This window comes from Nelumbo lutea, chromosome 5, assembly GCF_056320005.1.
Source record: "Nelumbo lutea isolate HS-2025 chromosome 5, American lotus-T2T, whole genome shotgun sequence".
Lineage (NCBI taxonomy): Eukaryota > Viridiplantae > Streptophyta > Magnoliopsida > Proteales > Nelumbonaceae > Nelumbo > Nelumbo lutea.
Window position 1 is genome coordinate 31,087,863 of NC_142688.1, and position 23,350 is coordinate 31,111,212.

Consider the following 23,350-nt stretch of genomic DNA (forward strand, 5'->3'; position numbering starts at 1 on the left):
TTTGATCAATGGGTTTGTTGATTTATATCGATTTCCAAGTCTTCCATAGATGGGAGAATGCACTGCTAAGCTTTTGTAAATTAAGGTTTCATCATCCTACATATGATATGAGTATAGTATCATTGTTACTGAGTATCACTCTATGAGGAAATTAACATATCTTTCCTATCAATAAATTAAAAAAAAAAGGAAAAAACTGTCACTTTTAGAACCTTTTTATATTTTGCACATGACATTTTTGCTGCTTACAGAATGCTTCCATAAATCATAGGTGTCAAGGATGTTGGTGTTACTATGTGGGTCTGTCGATTGCATGCAAGTTTCAACACATTCTTTAATCATGATGGATGCTTTAACAATATGTTATGTAATTAGGATTCTAAGTTTTAGTTTGCCTGTCTATGGAGTTCCAAGAAACTAATGCTTGGCTTGTCTTTTAGGTCACTTTTATTGTTACTCACTTCAATGACCCACGGATATCCAGTGCTGATTTGAGAGATCTTCTTTTGCAATCTATATCAGTCTTGGTACAGTACAGAGAATATTTGGTTGCTTTTGAGAACAATAAAGCAGCCATTCAGAAAATGCCAAGAGCATTGCTCTCAGCTTTTGGCAACAGATCATGGATTCCAGTAACAAACATACTTCTGCGACTGTGCAAAGGTTCTGGATTTGGTTCTTCAAAGCATGGGGAGTCATCATCATCAATGCTTTTCCAGGTGAAATTATGCTCTTTGTTGTGTCTTTTTTGTCTGGATGTGGGTTTCAATAAAATCTCCAATTATTCTGATATATTTTTTTTTAAAGATTTTAGCTGTTTCAATGATTTTGACATGTCAAGTTTTTGACTATTTCAGTTAGGTCCTAAAGAAACTTTATAAGGATTTCCACGCTTCCAGATTTTATTTTGATTTCACTGGGGATGTGAATTCAAGATTAAAATCTTTGTTCCTGTAGCATGCTTCTTCGTTAAAGTTTTCAGCTTAATCTTATGGTTTTCTTTTATCTCCTTTCTTCATGAAGGGCTTATTGCGGGAGGCATGCATTCATGATGATGCATTATTCTCAGCATTTCTAAACCGATTATTCAATACTCTCAGCTGGACAATGACTGAGTTCTCTGTTTCCGTTCGAGAGATGCAAGAAAAATACCAGGTAATCAATGCCACTTGTAGCATGTTTTTAATTGCAGTGTTCTTTTTCTAATTCATATGTTAGTTGTATGTTCATTTTGTTGCTTGTTTCTTCCCTTGTATGTACTTGGTGATTTATTTAAAGAGAATATCCTTGAGAATGTGGATTTTATGATAACTACAGAGTAATATGGTAGTAAGACAACTTACATGTTCCTATCAGTATATGATTGAATCCCCACAAAATAGTTGTGCTTGAGGTTTCCTCCCATTGTAACGGGTGTTTATGTCCTCTTAACTTAAAAAGGAAAGAATGCGGGTGACATTCTTCCCTATTACTATCAATACAATACAATATACTCTAGCTTTTATAAGAAAAAAGGTTTTAAGGTCCAGCTGGAGAAAGGGTGTTTGAGCCCATAGTTACCTTGGCCTCTGCTGTCCTGGCCCAATCTGAGAGAGTGTGAGCATGGGTCTGGATTAGGCTTGGTTTGAGGTTCATGCAATCCCAAAACCAAACAGGATCAACTTGATCATCCAACCAAACTAACCTGGCACTATCATCTTTTCAAGATTCATGTTGAACCATCTTGGGTTTGGGTTTGGATAAAACTGGTTAGTTTGAGATTCTGTACATGCCTAGCGTACCAGTGTTGGACATAGATATAAAACTAGATACTTCTAAATGTACCCTATAGCATTAACACTTAAGAAATATTTAAATGGTGTGTTTTAACAAATTAAACAAAAAAAATCTATTCATAGCTAAGTTAAGTTGCAAAAAAACAAGTTCTTAGAAATGACATTTTTTTTTTTTTATAATTGTCCCGATAAATGTCACTTAGGCTCAGTTTGGAAGTACAAATACAAATATGTACAGTGCAAAACCTTGTATTTTGAACTATTTTGTGTGTATTTGCACCGTACATATTCGTATTTATACTCTTTCCAAACTAAGCCTTAGTCTCAGTTTGGAAAGAGTACAAATACAAATATGTACAGTACAAACAGATACAAAATAATACAAAATACAGGGCTTTGCACTCTACATATTTGTATTTGTACTCCTTCCAAACTGAGCCTTAGCTTCAAAAACTAGATATAAGAGCATGATACTATTAGCATATTATCTGGGATACGTGTACCTGTATCTGTGTCTGGGATTTTAGGTAGTGGAGAAACAAGTTCCTGTTTCCCCTATCCATGTCTGTCTGTATTTACATCTGAGCATCAAAGAACAATATCTCATCCCAACCTGATTGTTTTCACCCTTGAGAAGCATGGAGAAAATGCATGTGTACACGCAGCCACAGACAAATGCAGATGGGAGTGGGATCATGTATTCACATGGTAGGTACATGTACATGATATTCCTTTCAAGGACACCTCAGACTCGGTCATTTTGATAGCAATAGTTGACTGTCCAGTAATTTCTGTTGATGAATGAAATGGTTGCCCCCTTTTTTCCCCCTAATTCCTCGCTATGAAATTAATGTAAAAGCATATTTGCAGGTCTTGGAATTGCAACAACAGAGAAAGTGTAGTGTCATATTTGATCTCTCATGCAATCTTGCAAGGGTATTGGAGTTCTGTACCCGTGAGATCCCTCAAGCCTTCTTGTCAGGGTCTGATATGAACCTACGGCGGTTAACGGAGTTGATCATCTTTATTCTGAATCATGTGACTTCAGCTGCAGATGCTGAATTTTTTGACCAGTAAGTGTTGTTAATTATTATACTTTTTAGCATCTATTGTTTCATCCCACATGATTTCTTAAAATCCAAAAGGCCTTTATTTATGGGCATACCTAAAAGCCTTATGGCTAGAATGCTAGATATTAGACAAAATCTGGGTTTTATGATAAAACGGTATCCTGGTTGCACTCATGTGAACAACCTTAGGCTTTCAGCAAATCTTTATTTTTGTGCTTGACTTTTGACTCTGAGAAACCATAAATTGTAACAGGATTTTTGAGTTGTCTTTAGTTATTAACATTTTTCAATCTTCTGTTCTCCCCCAAAATAGATTTATAAAGGAATGAAACTTTTTTCTTCTTAAGATCAAATCATTTTCAGTGATCTTCCATGCATTTGTTTTCATTTTTTTTTTTATGAATAATTTTTTTTCAATTTTTTTCACCCTATCTTATTTTCAACTAATGTTGTGTGCCTGCTTAGCAGGTCACTTAGGCGACAGAGCCAGTCTCAAGAGAAGATAAATCGAGGGATGGTCTTAGCACCACTAGTTGGAATTATATTGAACTTGTTGGATGCTAGTATTCATTCAGAGGACAGGGTGAAGAATGATGTTGTGGCAGTGTTTGCAAGCTTGAATTGTCCTGCTACTGTTCACTGTGGATTCCAATACCTGTTGGAGTACAATTGGGTTAGTTCTTGACTTCTTTACTTTTATTCATCACTTGCCTAACATTTTAAAGCCATGTGGTGTTATTACAGCTGTATTGTTAGTTCATGGGCCTCACCATGCTTGTTACCCTTCTTTCCATGTAATTTAAACCCTTCTCCATGCTTGTTTATAGATCCAATCGTTGTCTGGATTGGATTCAATTTTGATCTGATTACACTAGGTACAATCTCAAACAGTAAACCTCACTTATAAGCAGATCAAATGTGAATTCCCCCCAAGCTGATTCATTTAAGATCTGATAAACCAATATTGCTATATATATATTTAATAAATGTAAATATGTAATTAACAATAGTTAATGGTAAAGTTGATTTGAGTATCATGTTTCAAAGGAAGAGGATCAAGTCTTGCTGAAGTGATTTTCAGTTTATTTTATAAATGATCAATAATATCCAGATTATAAGGTTTATCTGATCAATCCAAGTAATTTGAATCTGATGGATGGGTTTCAATTCATATCTGAATATTGATGAGGATCAAATTCAGATCTAGGTATGTCTGATCAAATTCCACCCATTGAAAGCCCTACCATCCCCTGTTCTCACACTGATGCAAAGAAAGAGCCTTTATCTGAAATTGATTTTAGGGCAGGAATCAGTACAATCCATGGTTGAAATCATGCTTAACTGGTCACATGCTTTCTCAATTGCTTCTTTGGATGAGTTGTAGCTAAAGGCTTTTAAACACCGTCTTGACTTGATTATGGTGCTTGGTTCATTTGTACTGGTTGTTTTGGGTCCTTGATGTGGGGCAATGATATTAACACTTTCAAATCTTGATTTTTTTTGGAACAAAAATGAATAGTTTTAGGCTCATAAAAATAATTCTAATTGCAGGTTGGATCCTTAAGAGTGGATCCTTCTTTTACAAGACTGAGGCAGCTTGAGGAATTCCTGAGCCTCCTTGGGAGCAGGACGAAGTCAAGGGAAGAGCAGAGTTTGGGATCCAGTGCTGATGCTGAAGAGGATGATGATAGACTGTGTTGCATTTGTTATGCATCCGAGGCAGATGCTCAGTTTGAGCCTTGTTCGCACAGATCATGCTTTGGGTGCATAACCAGGCACCTTCTGAATTGCCAAAGGTGTTTCTTTTGCAACGGCACAGTCCTGGAGGTGATCAGGGTTGACAGGAAGAGAGAGACCGTGTAGGGGGTATTGTTCAACTTTTTGGTACCTCTTACAGTCTTACCTGGCTTGTGCTACAGTGGGATCCTTGTTATTCATCAACCAACTGACAGAAGCCTTAACCAGAAGTTGGCCGGGAAAGCCTCGGCCAGAAGTTGGTGGGAACGTCTTAGATTTTTTAATGGAAGTGGCCCACATGCATATTAGCAGTGCTAGGGTGGTCTCATGTCTCATTTCTAGATGCCGAAATTGATATATTATATCCATGTGCATATATATGAGTGAAAATTTGCCAATGATCAGTGTTACTGTTAGGAAAGTTATTGGCGATATGGGGTTCATCAAGAATTTTGTAGAATTGAGGGCATTATTCTGTAAATATGAGATGTAAATGGAAGGAAATCTTTTGGGTTTTCTCTCTCTCTCTCACTGAGGTGCCCTGGCAAATTTTCTTCACGGAATGAGCTTGTAAATTGATAACGTGGGCTATTCTGGGCTTCTTCCTTGGTTTGGGCTAATATATGGACCAAGGATTAAAGTATAAATACCGGGTTTCATATGGACAACTTGATATGGATATGGATATGGAGACGCTTTGAAAATGCATGGATATAGACGAAAAATATGAAAAATGAATGGATACACTAGGAAAATATATACAAATTTCATAAATACAATAATATCATTAAATTTAAGATAAAAAAAATCACAAATAATATATAAATACATAGGAAATGTATATTTTAGTGATATATATGAAGAAATATATTATAATTAATATATCAAGATGCATGGGTACCATATAATTTTATTTATAATGCATCAAACAAGAGTCCAATGTACTAGACAATATGCACCTATTATATTTTAATTATTATATAAATTATTATTATTATATTTTAATTTTTTAACATTAACAAAAAGTCAACTAAATATTAAAATCTCAAATATAAATTAAAATATTAATTAGCAATTTATATAAATCTAATCTTAACTTAAAGTATATCAGATTTGTTAAAATTTATAATATACATATCATATAAAAATTCATAATTTTTAATTACTAGAATAATTATTCCTTTATTAATATTTTATTTATATAATTTTTAATATGAAAAATAATTTTATGAAATAAATGTAGACTAATGGATTTGATAAATTCAATTTAATGTTATATTCTTAAATATTTTATAAACAATATTTTTTTTTCATAAATAATAAATATGCTGTTATTACTTATTAATATAAATTAAAATATTAATTAATATTTTTAAAAATATATAATAATTTTAATATGCATATCATTTGCAAATTTACAAATTTTAAGTATTAAATTAATTATTCTATTTTTATATTTTATTTGTATAATTTTCTTGATATTAAAAATCATCTTTTTATATTAACATGGATTTGATATATTATTTATTGTATTAGTTTATAAAATACTATTTTTGAATATTATTCTTTTGAAATTTTAGTTTTTCTTGTATTCGTTTTGAAATTTTGTTAGTTTTTTTGGTAATAAAGATTGAAAAAATCACATGTAAGAATAAAGTTAATAAAGTTTATTTTATTTTATTTAGGGTAAATCCCTTAAACTACCCCTACTGTTCACGAAATTGACAAATTGTACTATTACTGTTTAGATGTTGTCTTGCGGTACCCTTAAGTTTTCTGACAATTGACATTGTCATTAAGTGCTAATGGAAGAAAATGAAATATCAAAATTTTCCTCCACTATTCCTCAAATTTCATTCCCTATTTCACCGTCCGCTTCTACTGTCTCCATTCTCAGACCTCCCCCTCCGCCTCTGGTCTCCCTCTCCTTCTTTGTCCATTCTCACACCTCCCCTTCCTCTAAAATAATTGTGGGAATCGTTGTGGGATCATTGGTGATGATGAAACAGGGGCAATAGCATTTGTCAGACAGAGGCAAATGGAATTCTTTTCTCTTAGCCTCTTCATGTCATGAAATGGTTGGTTAATTCTTGTGGTAAGGCATTTGTCTTGCTGGTTACAGGAGAAGCATTTCAAAGTTCTATAGCGGCAAATCAAAGTCCTTCACAAGTCTGGCGGACGCAGCCTCCTATTCGTCGATTAAAGACATTGTCAAACCAGAGAACGCCTATACCAGGTAGCGCAAGAACCTGTTGGCTTGTAGTAATTTATGGGACAAAAATAGAAGCTTCCGTCTGAGAATGTCCGTTGTAGAGAGGCCAGTTCTAGGTTGACGAGAAGGAAAGAGGGTCAATTCTAGCACTGGCAATCGTGTGGCCGCCGTTGCCCGCTACCACGATATTTAAATCTTTACAACTTTCAACAACAACAATAAACAATAAGGGTATTTTAAGAATTTTAAAATAATTATCACTCACGTGATGTCACATGTGAATGGAATGTGACGGAAAATTAATAGCAATGGAGGTTTTAGACAATTGTCAGAAAACTTAAAGGTACTGCAAGACAATATCTAAACAGTAATGATACAATTTGTCAATTTCGTGAACAGTAGGGGTAGTTTAATAGATTTACCCTTTTATTTATTATTGCAAGTATAAATGTGGATTAGTGGTTTAGAATTGCATTTAAGGTGCAAGTTCTGGCCGCCCACTCTTGGTGATCTGAGCGACCTGTATCAGTGTGTATTGGTCGATACAATGCGATTCAGGCCGCTATTGATCTGTATTGCTACGATACATACGACTCACGGGATACACTTTTGTTCGTAGAGTATCCCATACCACCATTGGCTGATACTGATACGATATGCCCTGTATCAAACGTATTATATCGATATTTAAATCCTTAACTCATCGAGACAGGCTAGTTGATAGTTGACTACTCTAGCTAGTCTTGGTTCTTAAGGCTCAGTTTGAAAGGAATACAAATGCAAATATGGAGAATGCAAAACCTTATGTTTTGTATTATTTTGTATGCAACAAAAGTGGTGCTTTCTCGATAACTTGTGGGCCCTCTTCATTTCTGTATTTCATGATTGGTCTGATGCGTTATCATTGGTTTCACAACCCACTGAATAGTTATTGCGTACCAACCCACTTTTGTGATGCCACAGACTGTGCGGGGAGAAGGGTCTAGCATGGGCCAAATATACCATTGCTCATAGGCCTGTGTCAGGTTGGGCCATGGACCCCCATGGGCCAACCCGCCTTTGGGGGGTGTAAGCTGGTAGCAAGCAGAATGTTCTGGCCCATAGGCGGCCCAGCCCGTTTTACACCTATACTATTGTGTTCTAATTCTTTTTGTTGTCAGTCTCCGTTGAATTCACTCACACATCACATGGTAATGATTTTTTCGTATAAAACTAAAGTGGGTCGTCGTAGTTGGCCCCACAGTCTGTTGGGTTCAGCTGCTAATCCAAACTCACAAAATGGTTTTCTTTTTGGTCATTTACTGGAACACTCCCTATAGTTTCATAAATTTATTTAGACCTAACCTATAATTTGCATTTTATTAAAACATTCCTAAAGATTAGAGTTTGCAACTAATTTACTTAATTGCCCTTGCATTAAGAATGGTTTGGAAATGATAATGTAACCACCTAAACCGAGTGAAAAATATTTAAGGGCATGGGCCCATGGTTGTTTGTTCTTAAAGTACCCCAAGCAATTCATATCAAGCTTTTAGAAGGAAACAGTGTTTGGTTTCTAAATCTATCAATCAATGTTTGGTTTCAAACTTTCAACAGACTGAAGAAGAGAGAAAAATGGTGTTTTGATTCTTAATTTGCAACAATATGTCTTCCTTCTTCAAATGGAGAACAAAATTTATCAAAATGGACTTAGTTGCATTTTACTAAGGGCAAGAATGACATTTCCATTTTCATCTTTTTCTTATTAAATTTGTTCAAACGTATGTTAAGGTCAAAACCATCATTTTGCATTTTCTTTTAAAGGTAGATGAAATAAATTGGCTGCAAACTATAGGGGGTGTGGGGTTGTTTTATTTATTTTTTGAAAAAAAAAACCCAAAGGCAAAGCTTCATTCAACTAAAGGGCTTGGATCTGCTACCCACTAGTTGTTCCCACATCCCTATTCATTAGACATTACAGTTGCACATTGGGAATATCTCCCTTTTCATTCATAGTGATGTTCCCAATACATGACGGTGGTGTACCATCGGGGTATAGATATAGGAAAAACTAGTGGGTAGCAGATCTAGAGTGTCAACTAACTGCACGAAACATCTTATTACGAGAATATTGCAAAGGAATCAAAAGCCTGCCCAATGAGAGTGCTTGACATGCCACAGCTTGCTGAATGACTAGCAAAATCCATGAGAAAGATGATAGGTGAGATAGCATACTTCTATCCCTTATTAATGTTTAAGGCCACCACATACATGGTGGTCATAGGTTTAGAGCGCTCTTTACACCGGTCTTATAACCGTATTGGAAACATCTTTCATAAATAATAATATATAAATATGGAAGATATTCCCGAAATGTGTAACTGAACCATACTGTAAGGTATGTGTGAGGAGCGTTCTGTGAAGAACAAATCTATTTATTCCAGAGTTTATGTGCTGTAATGGTGATAGAGCGTGGTTGTACACATGTGACACGCCTCATTAAGATCGGGCCTCAATAATAAATCAATATATGCATGGGATTGAGAAATAATAGATTGAGGAACAAATTGCTAGTTAACCGGTAGAACCAGGACCCGGAGAGCATTCCATTTAATTCCGGTCCAATTCTTAAAACATTAGTTTCAGCAGAATTGGGATCTCCTCCCAACAAAATGCTTTCTAACACCCTGGCAACTTGATCTGGTACTGCACATCTCACTGTGATGTTGGGGCCCATCATAAAAGTGAAACCCATTATATAAAAGATTAAGGGAGACCGGATCTGCTCCTAACACATGGCACCTTTCACCAACTTCACAGGCACATCCCATCATACATTGAAAATGCACGGTGGGATGTGCCAGTGAGGTTTTTGTGAGACGCCCGGTGTGAGGAGCATATCCCAATTTGATGTAAGGTGTTAGATGACATTAGTAGGGTGTTGGAACATATATTCCATTGGCAGGTGATCCAGACTCGTTTCAGCAATATTTTTGGGGTGTTTTATTAACGGGTTCAACCATGGTATGGAAGATATATGATATCTGAAAAACTTCTGACCAATCAACTGAAATCATAAATGTGGTAACTAATCAAGGGTTATTTATCAAAATTCGTGAGTGGGTTTTGATCGATCAAAACTCTTTCCATACCATATATTTTCTACATCATAGATTTTCCCTTTACTAAAATGGAAATTGTAGAGCAAGTTTTAATAAATCCGTGAAAATGGATATTTTAGTAAATGACCATTACTTTTAGAGTTCACATCTCCACCCCTCAAGGAGCCGCTCCACAATGCCTTTCTAGAGTGTTTTATTATCGGGTTCAAGTACAATATAAAAATATATGATATCTGAAAAACTTCTGATAATCTAATAGCTAGTCATGGGTTATTTATCAAAATTCATGGGTGGATTTTGATTACTAAAATGGAAATTGTAAAGTAAATCTTAATAAATCCATGAAAAGAGATATTTTAGTAAATGGCCATTCCTTTCAAAGTTCACATCTCCTCAGGAGCCGCTCAACATCCCCGCCTCCCGATGATGACATCATCGAAACCGGTATTATCATTGGAGATGTTACCAATACACGGCAGGGATCTGCTGTGGGGAATTGTGGGGCGGAGATGTGATCTCTTTTTTTTAATACTCTTTTTTTTTTTTTTTTTTTTTTCTGATCGATGTAATGAATAAAGTAGCCTTCTCTTCAGTTGGACTAAAATCGAAGCGGAGAGGGCGAGAGTGTGGAAGAACGGCGTCGTTCTCATCGGCCGACCGATGTTACCCGCAATCAAATTGCAGGCTCTGAACTTTCCAAAACCTTTGGTTTTCTCACGTCGTAGCCACAATATCACTAAGAGCCTTCCATCACATCGTCCTTCGGATCTCCGGCAGCCCGTGCTTCGGTTCTCATCGCTGTCTCTCCAATCCGAGAATGCCTCTGCATCTGACCCCGCACCTTCTCGTCTCACGTCGTCCGTCGGGTCTCCTCCTTTGGCTCATCTGATGCAGTGGAACCTCACGCACCGGCACATCCTAATATTGAATGCCATTGCGTGCACGGTATCACCTTACCTCCTCCTTCCTAGGGTTTCTTTTTCTTGTTATTAAATTGCTGTTAATGGTTATTAATATTGTTATTAACAGTCATAATTCGTGTTAAATTTTCATTCTTTAGTTTTGTCGGGATGAGCAGTGGTTAATTCTGGCATTTGGTTTTATATATGTAGATGTTTATTTTGATGGTTGAAGTCTATTGCAGCGTAGCTAGTTTTGGAGTTAATATGATGGATGATTTCTAAATAACTAATAATTTCTTCACTTTGCTTGGAATTAAAGTTCCTAATTATGAATTGATGCGTGAATATTTAATAATCTTTCTCTGCTCATCTGGAATTTCTTCACTTAAAAGACATCTTGTGGATTTTCAAAATCGATCTTTTGGTATTGAAAAAGATTTTTTTTTTCTTAATTTGTTCTGGTGGCAGTTTGCTCTGTATTAGCTTCACTTCTTTGTTCTCCTCCACCACGCAATTCGTCTTAATCTCCTATTTGATTAAATACTGAGATAGTGGGGCATTCAATTCATGAATTATATGTCATGTCACATTGGTAATGACGAGGTTTAGATAGATATACCATGTTATAGCTTTATTTCCTTAGAAAACGTTTAATATCTAAAGAGAAGTTCTTTCTCTATGGAAGTTTATATATGATGAGTATATGCAAATTTTGGAAATAAAAGCAAGAATTGCTGGAAGTGTTTCATAGAATATCTGCCTTCTACTTTATTGTTTACAAGATTCCATACATAGATCTAGTCGTAAGTTTCAGTTCAGATAATAAATACACGTTTTATTCACAGGTAGCCATTTCAGCATCCTGGCTCTTTTTCTTTGCAATTCCGACTCTTCTGGTTTGTGTTCTTGAACTTTGTATCCATTTTAATTTATCCTCTAGGAACTGGCAATTGGTTATGAAAATAAGATTTCTCATTCAAGTTGTTCAATGTGGTTTGGGGACATAAGGCTTTTAAGAGGGCTGCTGAGTCACTAGAGAAGTTGCTGGATGTCACCAGAGAGGAGCTCCCAGATACAATGGCTGCTGTGCGGTTATCTGGAATGGAGATCAGTGACCTAACCATGGAGCTTAGTGATCTGGGGTTAGTGCTTTGAATTTAGATTTTGAATGCACTTTTTGCACAGTTTCTCTATATCCAATTCATAATCCTATCTTGCCAAATCTTTTGTATCTGTATTTGTTCAGCCAGGAGATAACACAGGGTGTTAGAAGGTCCACACGAGCTGTTCGATTGGCGGAGGATAGGTTGCGTCAGTTGACAAACATTGTTCCAAGAGGTTGGCAATATTGTTTGGTCTTTACATGTTTGATCATGTCTTCTTGAGTGGAATCAAGTCGTGGTTTTTACTTCATCTTCACTTGATTAGCATTAATGCAGGAGCAAACCAATCCAAGGACAGAGACAATGGGACCAGTGATAGCTAGAACAGCTAGGGGCCTACGTGAAGGAATTGTCAAGGGGCGTGCAATCTTGCAAACTTTCTTTAGTTTTGCACAATTTTTCAGGCTGGCCTTGAACTTCTTCACTGTGCAAAGACAGAAGCGGTTGAAAGATATATGATGTTCCAATATGCTTCATGGTGGTCACTGTGATCTTTGTTGTGTACATTCTTTTCCTTTATCTTTCTTTTTTTCCTCCTTTTTGTGTATTTCTGGCTGGGGTTTATTGTTAGTTTTTATTTTCTTCCGGGAGCCATCTGTAAGATACCTTGGATTCAAATCATGAGTGAGGGTTCTTTCCTATTTTAATTAAGAGATTATCTAACTATTAGTAGTTACGTTTACCTTGAATCTTTTTTATAGGAAATACCACCGACTTTCTGTTATTTCTATTTTTGGGCATAATACCAGGTATTTATATTGTTGGGACAAATGTTTATTAGTCTTTTAAAGAAGATTTGAACACATGAAAATTTTATATAAAAAAAAAAGATTTGAAAACACATGAAAAATTCTAACTCTTATCATGGTGAGTGTCAAATTTGCGTGCTTATGCCTTATGCAGAGCAGTAATTAGCTTTGCCTGTTTATTGGAAGATTGACCGAGATCACCCCTCTTGGTCCTAAATCACTTTTTAGGGATGTTAATGGGTCGGGTTTGGCATGGGTTTGCCTTAACCCGAATTCGACTTGATCCGCCTTGAAATACATAATTTCGAACCCGACCTAACCCTATAGGGGCTAACCCAATACTGACCCAATCTGACCAGTAGCATTTCAATTGTATTTTTTTAACACAAAAAAAAAAAAAACAAAATGAACATATAAATAAATGTTAAACTTTAAAGCTATAGAGTTAGAAGTCAAAATGTTACAGGAATACTTTGTATATATGTAGGGTATCATGAGTCATGACCCTGATAGAGTGGATCAACCAAAACCAGAGCCCGACTTGGGTTGAATAATCAAAACCTTAACCTGACCCTAAAGCAAGCCAAATATATTGACCCTAACCCGATCCATTGACATCCCTACTATTTATTATAATAGGGATCAACTATATAGAACTAACAATTAGCTGGGTCAAAAAAGGCCCGTAAAGAACCCTTGTTTTTAAATCTACATCATATATCTGATAAGGGCAATTTTTGGGCCATAATATCAATAAAAATAATACTTTTAATATAATTTCTAAAATATGTTTAAAAAATATATCAAATAAGGGAAAAACACTGTTCATCTTCTTCCTTTTCCAAACCACTTCTACCCCAACTCGGCCTTACATTCATTAGCACTGCTGCCCGCCGCCGCCTCCGGCAATGTTGCCAAAGGTGGGTGGAGACAGAGGCGGTGGTGGCACTGGTGGGCAGAGGTGGCAGCATTGGGCAGAGAAATAACCACCAGCACCGCCGCCCGGCGCCACCTTCAGCAATGCCTCCGCCCACTTCCGCCTCTGGCAATGTTGTCGAAGGTGGGTGGAGATAGAGGCGGCGACGGCACTGGTGGGTAGAGGTGGCGGCGACGGCACTGGTGAATAGACTACAAGAGGAAGAAGATGAACAGTGATTCTGCCCTTTATTGATATTATTTTTCAAAAGTTATCCTATTTTTGAATTTTTTTTTAAATATTACTTTTAGTGATATTAGGGCCCAAAAGTTGCCTTTATATGCTATTATCCCTCTAATTAATAAGCTGGTGTTATTAATTGTATGTCTTATCAGAATGCACATCTTAGAATTAGAATCGGTACTGCTTCTTACTTGTAAGACTGAAATGAAACATCCTATATCAATTTAAAATAATATTTTGTTGCAGAGTAATTTGTCTTTATCAATGGAGAAATATAATTTGCAGGCGTGAGTTGGAGAATAAAAACCTATCCAAAGATCTCACTTAACACAGCTTAAGTTTTTATGTCGAATAATTCCTTAAAATGATATTAGAGCTTGATCACCAAGTGGCTGTCTAATTAACTTTGAATTCTCATCATTGCTCTCATTATGATTAATTAAATTTCAGCACAAGTTATGGGTGGGCATATGTTTATTCACACTTCAAGCTGAAAGACTTTCGCATGAGGGGGCATGTTAGATGATTCCTTGAAATCATTAACATATGTTAAGTCAAAATAAGTGAAATGATAACTAAATTTATGATTCATGGGCAGGTAACCGAAATTCATTACCGAATATGCATAAGCTTCTTTGTCTGGTGTTCGAATGTGCTCCCAACAAACAGATTGTTGAAATAAAAGACACGTATAGCCAATTTTCTTTTCTTTCTATACTCTAAAATATTCAGTTGTCAAAAAACGGAAGTACTGAACTCAATTCATCTTTAATCCCAACCATTTAGGGCTTAGAGACTTTAGGGGGTCGTTCTATAATGCCAATTGGAAATATATTGTTTCTTAAAACAAAAATACACTAAACATGTGTACATGTTTTTTTGTTTTCAAAACTGAAACTAAAAACATGTTTTTGAATCTGGTTTCAAAATCATGTTTCTGTTTTAAAAACCAATATTTTATTGGTTCTAAAAACATGTATTATTGTTTTTCAAAACAAAAGCAACTTGTTTTTCACTTTGAAAACAAATATAGGGTTCAACACCCCCCCCCCCCCTAATTATTACAAACCGTTGAATGTATTATAACAAACTTTAATTAGCCTATATAACAGGGACGTTAAATTCAAACGAAAACTATCTAACAAATGATGCAGTCTATCAAGTTGAGTCTTTTTAATTTCTTGGATGGTTGAAAGTAGACGGCAATATTAAATAGAGAAACGGTTACTAGCTAATAAATGGATTACCAAAATTGTCTGGTTGGTCTTTAAGCTGAAAAGGTTCATCAACCATTTTTAATATTTCATTCAAGAAAGAAACAAGTTACTATCATAGACACAAAGTTAATATTACAGATGCAGTTTCAGAGTAACAATTAACATGTTTTAAATTTCATCCATATGCATAGAGCTGATTGCCCCAAATTAAAATCGTACCTGCTCGACTTAGGCGGCCACTGTGGCAGTGTTGTGGTTAGTTTGGGGGCCTCGACCAGATTCTATTGGTGGAGGTTGTGGCCTCCTATCCGCAACTGTAAGCATCATGAAATTTGTTGCATCTCTCTGTAACAAAGAGAAAGTAAGTAATTACATTCAGAATAACACGGGTGAGAAAGAGAGAGAGAGCGTGAGGAGGGAGGCTTACACTATTGACGACGGTGGTTACAGTACTTTTCTGTACTTGTTCCAAAAAATCTGGGCAACTAAGGTTGTTTTCTTGAGCACCCTCAATCGTTGGTGAAGAAGAAGAAGATTGAAGAAGCTCGGCAGTAGAAATGGCAGAATGAAAACCAAGACAGTTTAATAAGGAAGTTATAACAGATTGAAGGAAGCGATATGGACGGAGTAAATTATAGATCATCGTCCCTCCCTCATCAGCTGAATCCCTTTCTTCTTCCATGTTGGTGGGTCTTCAGATTGCCTCACAGTTTTCTTCTTCTTTCCCTCCTCTTCCCTCGTTTCAGAGGCCGGCAGCCAACGTATTATATGTAGGTATATATGCATGCGTTGTAAAAACTCAAAGACGCCAGCTGCGCTTCTGTGTTTGATGAGACGAAATTCTACACGAGATGTGTCAACTCAACTCCACCTCGTTTTCTTGACAAAGATGTGGATCCCATGCCAGGAAATTTTTGGATCATTTATTAAAATACTCCTTATAATTTTATGGATTTGCAAAAACGGCATGCCTTCCCAACCTGGGGAGCAAGAGTTACAATCCATTGAGGGCAATTAAACACAAAGAAACTCAACTCACTCAGACCTCTCTTAGCAAGATAATGGGCTAACTGATTCATCTGTCTTTTAATGAAATTAAAGTGAACATTTAAACCTTGGATTTCCTCTTACGTGTCCTTGAACAAGAAAAGGATGTCGGCTGGAACACTGCTACTCGCCCTGATGAAAAGGTTTAGGAGAGCGAGACAGTCCCCTTCCACACAAAATAAAACCCACAACTTTTGATCGGATCACTATCTTTCAAAATAGCCCAAGCTTCAACCATTGAGGGGGAAGTAGCATTACAAGGACCAAAACACGCTGCTAATGCTTGACCTTCACTGTTACGCACTATAGCACCAAAATTAGCCCATTTGGATGCACAAAAACCTCCATCAATGTTGACTTTAACTGCACCAGATTCTGGAGGAAACCAAAAAAAGATTCTGATTGGTTGAACTAAGGATGATGGGCAGACTCTTTCCATCCTAGTTGGAAAGTCTTCACCCTCACTTTCAGCTACCTGTTAATGGACAGAAGTAAAGGAACATGATTTATATTAATATCTTCAAAAATAAAGTATTACAAGCCTTCCAAACATTCCAGAGGATAAGAACAAAACAAAGTAACAGTTCTTTGTTTTCTTTCAGCCACAGTAAGAACATAGATCAATCCAGGATGAAAACCATGCTGGCAGGAGCAAAGGGCATAGAACACTGTTTCAGGCTCACTCCCACAGACAGGGTAGGTATTACAGCTTCCAATACCTCTCTTGATCAAGGATGATTTGACTGCAATAGTCTCCAAACAACATTTCCACACAAACTCTTTAATCTTGGGGTCCACTGGAATAGTCCATAAAGCCTTCCAGTGTTTGTTGTTGATGTGAACAACTCTCTCATCGCCCTCATTTAAATCAGCTAAATGTTTCGCCACATAGTAAGTTGATTTAATAGTAAAATTTCCACTAGAGGTTAGGGTCCAGTAAAGCCCGTTCTCCCACTGGCCTCTAGCAAGATTAATTTTTAGAATGAGGTTTGCAGTGGCTGGAGGAAAAGTTGATTGGATCAGAGGAGCATTCCACACTTTTCCCCCTTCTGCCATGAGGTCCTTGACCCAAACAATGTTTGGATCAGCTGGCCTTAGTCCTACTATTTTAAACTCGCATGGGCGCTTGAGCGCACTCTCGAAAGCCAAGGATCTTCCCAGATCCTAACTTTATAGCCAATTGAGCAGATACTCCAACAGATGTCTTTCAGGAGGACTTCCCTCTCAACTAACAGACTCTACCAGCCCCAAGAGACTTTGTTAGAGAGCCTTGAAAAGAAAAAGCTTTTGTTTTCAAGGTATTTGGCTTTGATGACTCCAGCCCAGAGACTCTCCTCCTCTACACAAAGTCTCCAACCTAGCTTTGCTAGGAGAGCAAAGTTGAAGCAATGGGGATATCTGAACCCATGTCCACCATCCCCTTTGTTTTTACTAATACTCTCCCACTTTACCCAATTCAACTTTTTCTTAGAATTACTGCTGCCCCACCAGAATTTTCTCTGCAATTTAGCCAATTCATTGCACACTTGCTTCGGGATTAGAAAGCATGACATAGCATAGGCAGGAATAGTTGAAACTATAGATTTTATAAGGACTTCTTTCCCTACTTGGTTTAGAAATAGATCACTCCAAACATTTGTTCTAACCCCTACTCTCTCAACCAGGTGGGAGAATAACTACTTTTTCGATTTCCCAATTTCAGTTGGGAGACCTAAATAGATTAAGGGATGCTCCACTCTCTTGTTGTGAAGAGTCTTGGCTAACTGTTTTTGCAATCTTGGGTGAAGGCAATGGCTAAAAAAGACCTCCGATTTTACAAGATTCACCTGTTGTCCTGAAGCTCTCTCATAGGCATGGATGGTATCCAGAAGTACATTGCTTTCCTCTAGAGTTGCTCTAGAGAATATATAGTTGTCATCTGTAAAGAAAAAGTTGGAAATAGTAGGGCATTCCCTGTTTAGCTTAACACTAGACAGGTGAGAGTTAAAAATCAGGTGATCAATATTTGCAAAGAAAACCTTAGAGCAAAGTAGAAAGAGGTAAGGGGATAGAGGATCCCCTTGCTTGATCCATCTCTTAGGCTTAAAACTTCGACTAGGGGAGCCATTGATAATAAGCTTGTAAGAGACCGTAGTGACACATTCGATGACCCACTTAACCTAGGAATCCCCAAAGCCCAATCTTTTTAACACCTTTTCCAAGAAAGTCCACTCAAGTCTATCATAAGCTTTACTCATGTCTAACTTCAGGGCCATGTTAGCCTTCTTAGATTTGCTCTTTTTAATAGAGTCTATAATTTCATGAGCAATCAAGCTAATATCATTTATTACTCTACTTCGAGTGAAAGCACTTTGGTTTGTACCTATGAACTTCTGAATGAAGGGCTTAAGCCTATTGATTAGGATTTTTGCAATGATTTTGTAAGTGGTGTTGCAGAGACTTATGGGTCTAAAATGAGAGGCTTGAGAATGATTCCTAATTTTTGGAATTAGAACAATGAAAGTTGAGCTGAATTCCTTCAAGATGTGGCCTAAAGTAAAAAAAGTTCTTGACAACCCTAGTCAATTGATTAATTAACTTATTAATTGACCTTCCATTAGATGAAAGTGGAAAATGATAGTTTTTATCCTAAATTTCATTTGAGTAAACTTAATCAAAAGAAAATAAAAAAGAAAATGCCATTTTTCTCCCTAGTATGACATGAGCAACCACTCTATTTGGTCAATTTTATTTTCTATACAAAGAAATGTTAGGGGTACTTTTGGAATAAACAATAATGAGGTCATGCCCTTGAACACTTTCCACTTTGTTTAGGTGATCATGTCATTACTTTTAGATAGCAAAAGAAATAATTCTTAACCAAAGGTTCATTAAGTAAGAATGTTGCAAATTATGAGGGGTGTTTTAGTAAAATGAAAATTGTAATGTATGTCTAAGTAAATCTGTAAAACTATAGGGATATTCTAGTAAAATGACAGACACTTTTATGCCAAAATTAAAATTTTGTCAAATGACATTTTCAGCCATCTAAATTTTGGAATGGTCATAACTTGGACCATGGTGAAGTCCAACCACCAGCATCCATGTATGATAAACTCTTTTGGTATTATGTCTTTTTAGCATCATAGATTTATTTTATTCTAGCTTGAACATACTTGATGAAGGGTAATTTGGTCCTCCCATACAAAAAGCAACATGTGGCTTCCTGATAATATGTTGCTGTTGAGTCAGCATAACAGCTCGATAAATTAGCTTGGAGCATCTCACTCGGGCCAACCACCACCTCGACAAGGCCGAGCTAGCAGACCCCGTAAGATTGCGGCGACCTGTTCTGGGAACTGGCCAAGCTAAGAGACCTGAAGGTAGTTTATGAGGAAGATATCGCTAACCATCTCCAATGGTTCGCTGCCAAAGGCGCCAACAATGCGACTGTTAGAACGACTTGCCATGTCGCGCGCCTTGACTTCACTTGGACAAATCATAACTCCCACGGTGATCCCTCAACTGACACCTTAATGTGCCTGAAAATAAGAAAACAACTCCACAAAAAGCTCAAGACTGTTATCCTAAGCCCCCAGAGTTCAGAGGCTTATATAAGACATCCGGAATCACCTGTGGAGGTACGTGCATTCATACACTCAAGCTCTTCACACTCTCAAAGAAACCCCTATTCACTCACTGATGATTTAAGCATCGGAGTGCCCTACTGGGTAAAAAACTTCCTAGGCACTCTCACCTTCCTTCCCTTGTAGTTTGTTTCAACTTGGACATCTAGACATCAACTCGGCCTAGCTAGCTTAATATTCAGTCAGAATCTGAATCACAGTATACGAGAGAGCATCCACATTGCGCGACATCAATACTATCTATTAAATCAAACCAAATTTGAATTCATATCTCTAATTTAAATCTAGTTTTAATTCAAATTCAAACCCATTTTTCTGCTCTCCTCAAATGCACCCTTAACCATGCAAACATCACAGGACTTTTGACATTGTCAAGTTTAAATAGTGGTGATTGGTGATGGTATGAAATGATGGAAAAGATAGCATCAATGCTTTTAGCCGAGTTTTTCGGTATCGATTGAGTGTACCAAAATGTTATTTGGGAAAACCTATCATGCTAAATTGGTTTGGGTTAATCCCTTCGGGTCAATCTTATGATAAATTAGTTTGGAATTTTGCCTCTGTTGGTAATTTCTCTGTCTAAACAACGTATAATGAGGAATGCCGAGGTATTGGGGGTAATGATCATATGGATAAATTGTTAAAAAATGTATGGAATCTGAAAGTTCCCCCAAAGATTAAGGTTTTTATCTTCTTAGCTATCAGTGGCAAGCTACAAAAAATAAACTTAGGGCAAGAGGTCTTAATATATATGGTAGTTGTAGCCATTGTCGAGAAGAGGAAAATATTGACCATTTATTCTTCAGATGTAATCTCTCCAATCAAATTTGGATGACTTTGAATGATGACCTACCAGCCCCTGATGATTTGGATTTGATAGTGAGAGATTGGTGGACTTTATTTTACAATTTATAATCACTTGCATAAAGAAAATTTGGCAATTTTTCTATGGAGAAGTATGGATATCCACTATAGACTTATAAACATTTAAAATGTCAAAAACTTCCACTTTATTCATCAATGCCTGCCAATGAATTGACATCAATTCTGAGTTGACATCTTCCCCAACTGTACTTTGGGCCTAAAAATTCTGACCTCGGCTGAACTGTCATTCTCCCATTTTTCTATGGTTCATTTGAAAAAAAAAAAGGAGTGATAATTGTTTCAATAATAAATCTATCCCTCAGATTATTTTTGAAAGAGCTATTAACTATTTGAGAAACATTAAGGTTGTGTTTGGTTTGAAGGAAAAAGTAGGGAAAGGAAGGGAAAAGTAGGAAAACCTTTACAAACCTGTCATAGATTTCCCTACCTTTTCCTTCAAACGGAACATAGCCTAAGACTAGAGAATAAGGAAAATGACAATTTGAAAATTTGGAAGTCTATGAAATGGATAAATCCCAAACCTAGGTCAATAAAATCAATTTTGATGCCTCTTGCAATGCTGATCTGGTGCTCTTTAGCATGTATTACCAGGAACCACCTTGGCTCAATTCTTAATCTCAAAGTGTATTGTATTTCTAAAAATAAAAAAAAAAGTGTATTGTATTGGCATCACATCTATCAATTTAGCTGAAGCTTGAGCAGTTTGGAAAGCTATCAACACATCTATCAACCTCAAGGATGCCTCAATCATTATTGAAGGTGATCCAAAGCTTGTCATTGACTGCCTAAGAAAGACCATGAAGTCCCCGTAGAGACTAAAGACTATCATTGCAGAGTATCTTAGTGTTTTCTGCCAGCTCAACTATAGCATCAATTTTCGGCATATGTATTGAGAAGCAAATCAAGCGCTAGATTGATTAGCTCGGAATGCTTTGGTTTGTTTGGAGGTTCAATATGTCTTGAGTGTACCCCTTGGGATCTTAGTTTTATTTGTTTTTGTGGTTCATGGGGTTGTGTGCTACCCCTGTTTTGTGTAGCACTTTCCGTATTTTATTAAAAAAAGAAAATCTATCATGCTCCAAAGACATGACACCAGATGATGAAAAAGGCTTTGACCGATCAAAACTTCCAATGAATTTTAATAAACGCCTCCTGATTGGTTATCACTTTTATAATTCCGATTTATTGGTTACTACTTTTTATCTAGGGAAATCTATACAAATTTGAAACTTGCTCAAGACTGATTTTACCTATTCAGATTCAATTAAGACCAAGCCAATTATGTAAACCGGGTCAAACCCAATAAACCCACTCAATAATAGGATCAAAATGAGGATTTAAATGAGCAGAAATTTGTATAGATGTATAGATAGATAATACTAAAAAGTTTTTCAACATATAACCGGTCAAACCTGATAAATTGGATTGGATTATGACAGTCTAAGGATATCAATGCTTTGAAACTTGCTTAACACTGATTTTACCTATTCAGATTCTCTCTCTCTCTCTCTCTCTATATATATATATAACAGGTCAAACCCAATAAGTTGTATTAATAATAGAATTAGTACTGGGTAGTGTTCTGGATCTGGACTCTGGACCAGGTTTTTGTGTTTACTTTTCGGGCTGGGACTGGATTTACCTTGACCAGGCCTGGATTTGACCAATTAGCCATCCTACCAACTTTGCAATTCTAGTCACCTGCTGACTTGCTAAGTGCTGACAACAACTTTACCTGCTCCATTTTTCAAATTGTTCTTTTAATTTTATTTATTTATTTATTATTTTTGTGTCCTTCTCAACCACATCTCCCTTGGTAGTTAAGAATAATAAATCTATAATAAATAAAAGTATGAGAATGGGGGATGTGGATGTAAGACTGAGATTCTGTTATCACGGAGAAAGACAAGAACCCGGGGACAAATGAAAGAACCCGGAGAAATTAAAGCGAACAAATTCTTCATAGAATTATGGGCAATTTAAGCCTGACAAGTGACAAATGGACGAAAAGAGCTATAAATCCCAAAATCGGAAGGTGCTAAAAAGGCCGGCCGGCCGGCCGGCGAGTGTTCAAAGAGTTGAATTGGACATCATCATCACCTGTTCATGGGCCGGGCTTTAGCCCTGACTTTACACTTTTCGGGCTTGGGTTTTAGATTGAATTAATTTGTTCAAATTTTGACAACAGTCAAATCCTAACCTGGTTCATAAACTGGGCCATTAAATTTATGCCTTACTAGACCTCTTAATGGTTGGGCCAGATTGGAATGGGGTATGCCTAGTCTTGACCTCGTAGATTCTGAAAGTTGAACTAAAGTGGCTAAACAATGTATGGGTCCCATAAAATGTGATCTGAGATATTCAGAAGTATTGCTTCTAGGATCAAAATCAGGAAGGTGGCTCAGATATTTTAATCACAAATCCCAGCCTAGAGGCATTTTAGACCTACCATCCGGATCCGGTCCATGATTCAAACAGACCCATAAACCAATCCATGGGATGGAGTCTGTCCCGTTGATAGGGCTCATTAAGGTTATGTTTGGTTCTATAGGCATTTATTGAAAAAATATCACTGCATCAAGATCATGTAAGAGTTTATTGCGCATGAAATCATTGTTTTGTTTCAACATTTATGAAATAGATATTAAAAAACAACAAAAATAGTCATTGTTTAAAGTAATGTTTTTCAATTAAACGTTTATCTGAA

The 23,350-nt window shown here is 36.6% G+C and overlaps 2 protein-coding genes and 1 long non-coding RNA gene across 6 annotated transcripts in view; 2 read left to right on the forward strand and 1 right to left on the reverse strand.

Moving 5' to 3' along the window:
- The window catches only part of LOC148851427 (E3 ubiquitin-protein ligase RKP), a 28,323-nt gene extending 23,223 nt beyond the window's left edge, over window positions 1-5,100 (forward strand). Inside the window, exons 7-11 of one of the 2 annotated variants that reach the window (XM_088944380.1) lie at window positions 441-719; window positions 1,024-1,155; window positions 2,646-2,848; window positions 3,311-3,518; window positions 4,397-5,100. In XM_088944380.1, the coding sequence (XP_088800506.1) occupies window positions 441-719; window positions 1,024-1,155; window positions 2,646-2,848; window positions 3,311-3,518; window positions 4,397-4,708 (1,134 nt within the window). In that variant the 3' untranslated portion in view covers window positions 4,709-5,100. The remainder of the gene's footprint in view (window positions 1-440; window positions 720-1,023; window positions 1,156-2,645; window positions 2,849-3,310; window positions 3,519-4,396) is intronic. The other variant, XM_088944381.1, reaches the window with a different exon arrangement.
- Window positions 5,101-10,301: 5,201 nt separating this feature from the next.
- LOC148851428 (uncharacterized) lies at window positions 10,302-12,636 on the forward strand. 3 transcript variants are annotated; one of them, XM_088944383.1, is made up of 6 exons: window positions 10,302-10,339; window positions 10,489-10,840; window positions 11,643-11,693; window positions 11,806-11,939; window positions 12,044-12,135; window positions 12,226-12,636. In XM_088944383.1, the coding sequence occupies exons 2-6, from the start codon at window positions 10,556-10,558 to the stop codon at window positions 12,417-12,419; spliced, it is 756 nt and encodes a 251-aa protein (XP_088800509.1). In that variant the 5' UTR covers window positions 10,302-10,339; window positions 10,489-10,555; the 3' UTR covers window positions 12,420-12,636. The 3 variants fall into 3 exon arrangements, with proteins under 3 accessions (XP_088800509.1, XP_088800508.1, XP_088800510.1); XM_088944382.1 differs by lacking the exon at window positions 10,302-10,339 and having other exon boundaries at window positions 10,478-10,840; XM_088944384.1 differs by lacking the exon at window positions 10,302-10,339 and having other exon boundaries at window positions 10,478-10,840; window positions 12,237-12,636.
- A 2,509-nt stretch (window positions 12,637-15,145) lies between these two features.
- Window positions 15,146-15,833, reverse strand: LOC148851429 (uncharacterized). The gene is made up of 2 exons (XR_016099976.1): window positions 15,513-15,833; window positions 15,146-15,430 (listed from the first exon to the last, which is right to left on the reverse strand). It is a non-coding gene; the product is annotated as an uncharacterized LOC148851429 (long non-coding RNA).
- Window positions 15,834-23,350: the final 7,517 nt, after the last annotated feature.

What these genes read in the sequence shown, in the direction of transcription:
- LOC148851428 (XM_088944383.1), top strand. Translation starts at nt 10,556, where the DNA reads ATGTTACCCGCAATCAAATTGCAGGCTCTGAACTTTCCAAAACCTTTG. An exon ending in TTGCAATTCCGACTCTTCTG is followed by an intron (nt 11,694 to 11,805) that starts GTTTGTGTTCTT and finishes TGGGGACATAAG; the next exon opens with GCTTTTAAGAGGGCTGCTGA. An exon ending in GACAAACATTGTTCCAAGAG is followed by an intron (nt 12,136 to 12,225) that starts GTTGGCAATATT and finishes TCACTTGATTAG; the next exon opens with CATTAATGCAGGAGCAAACC.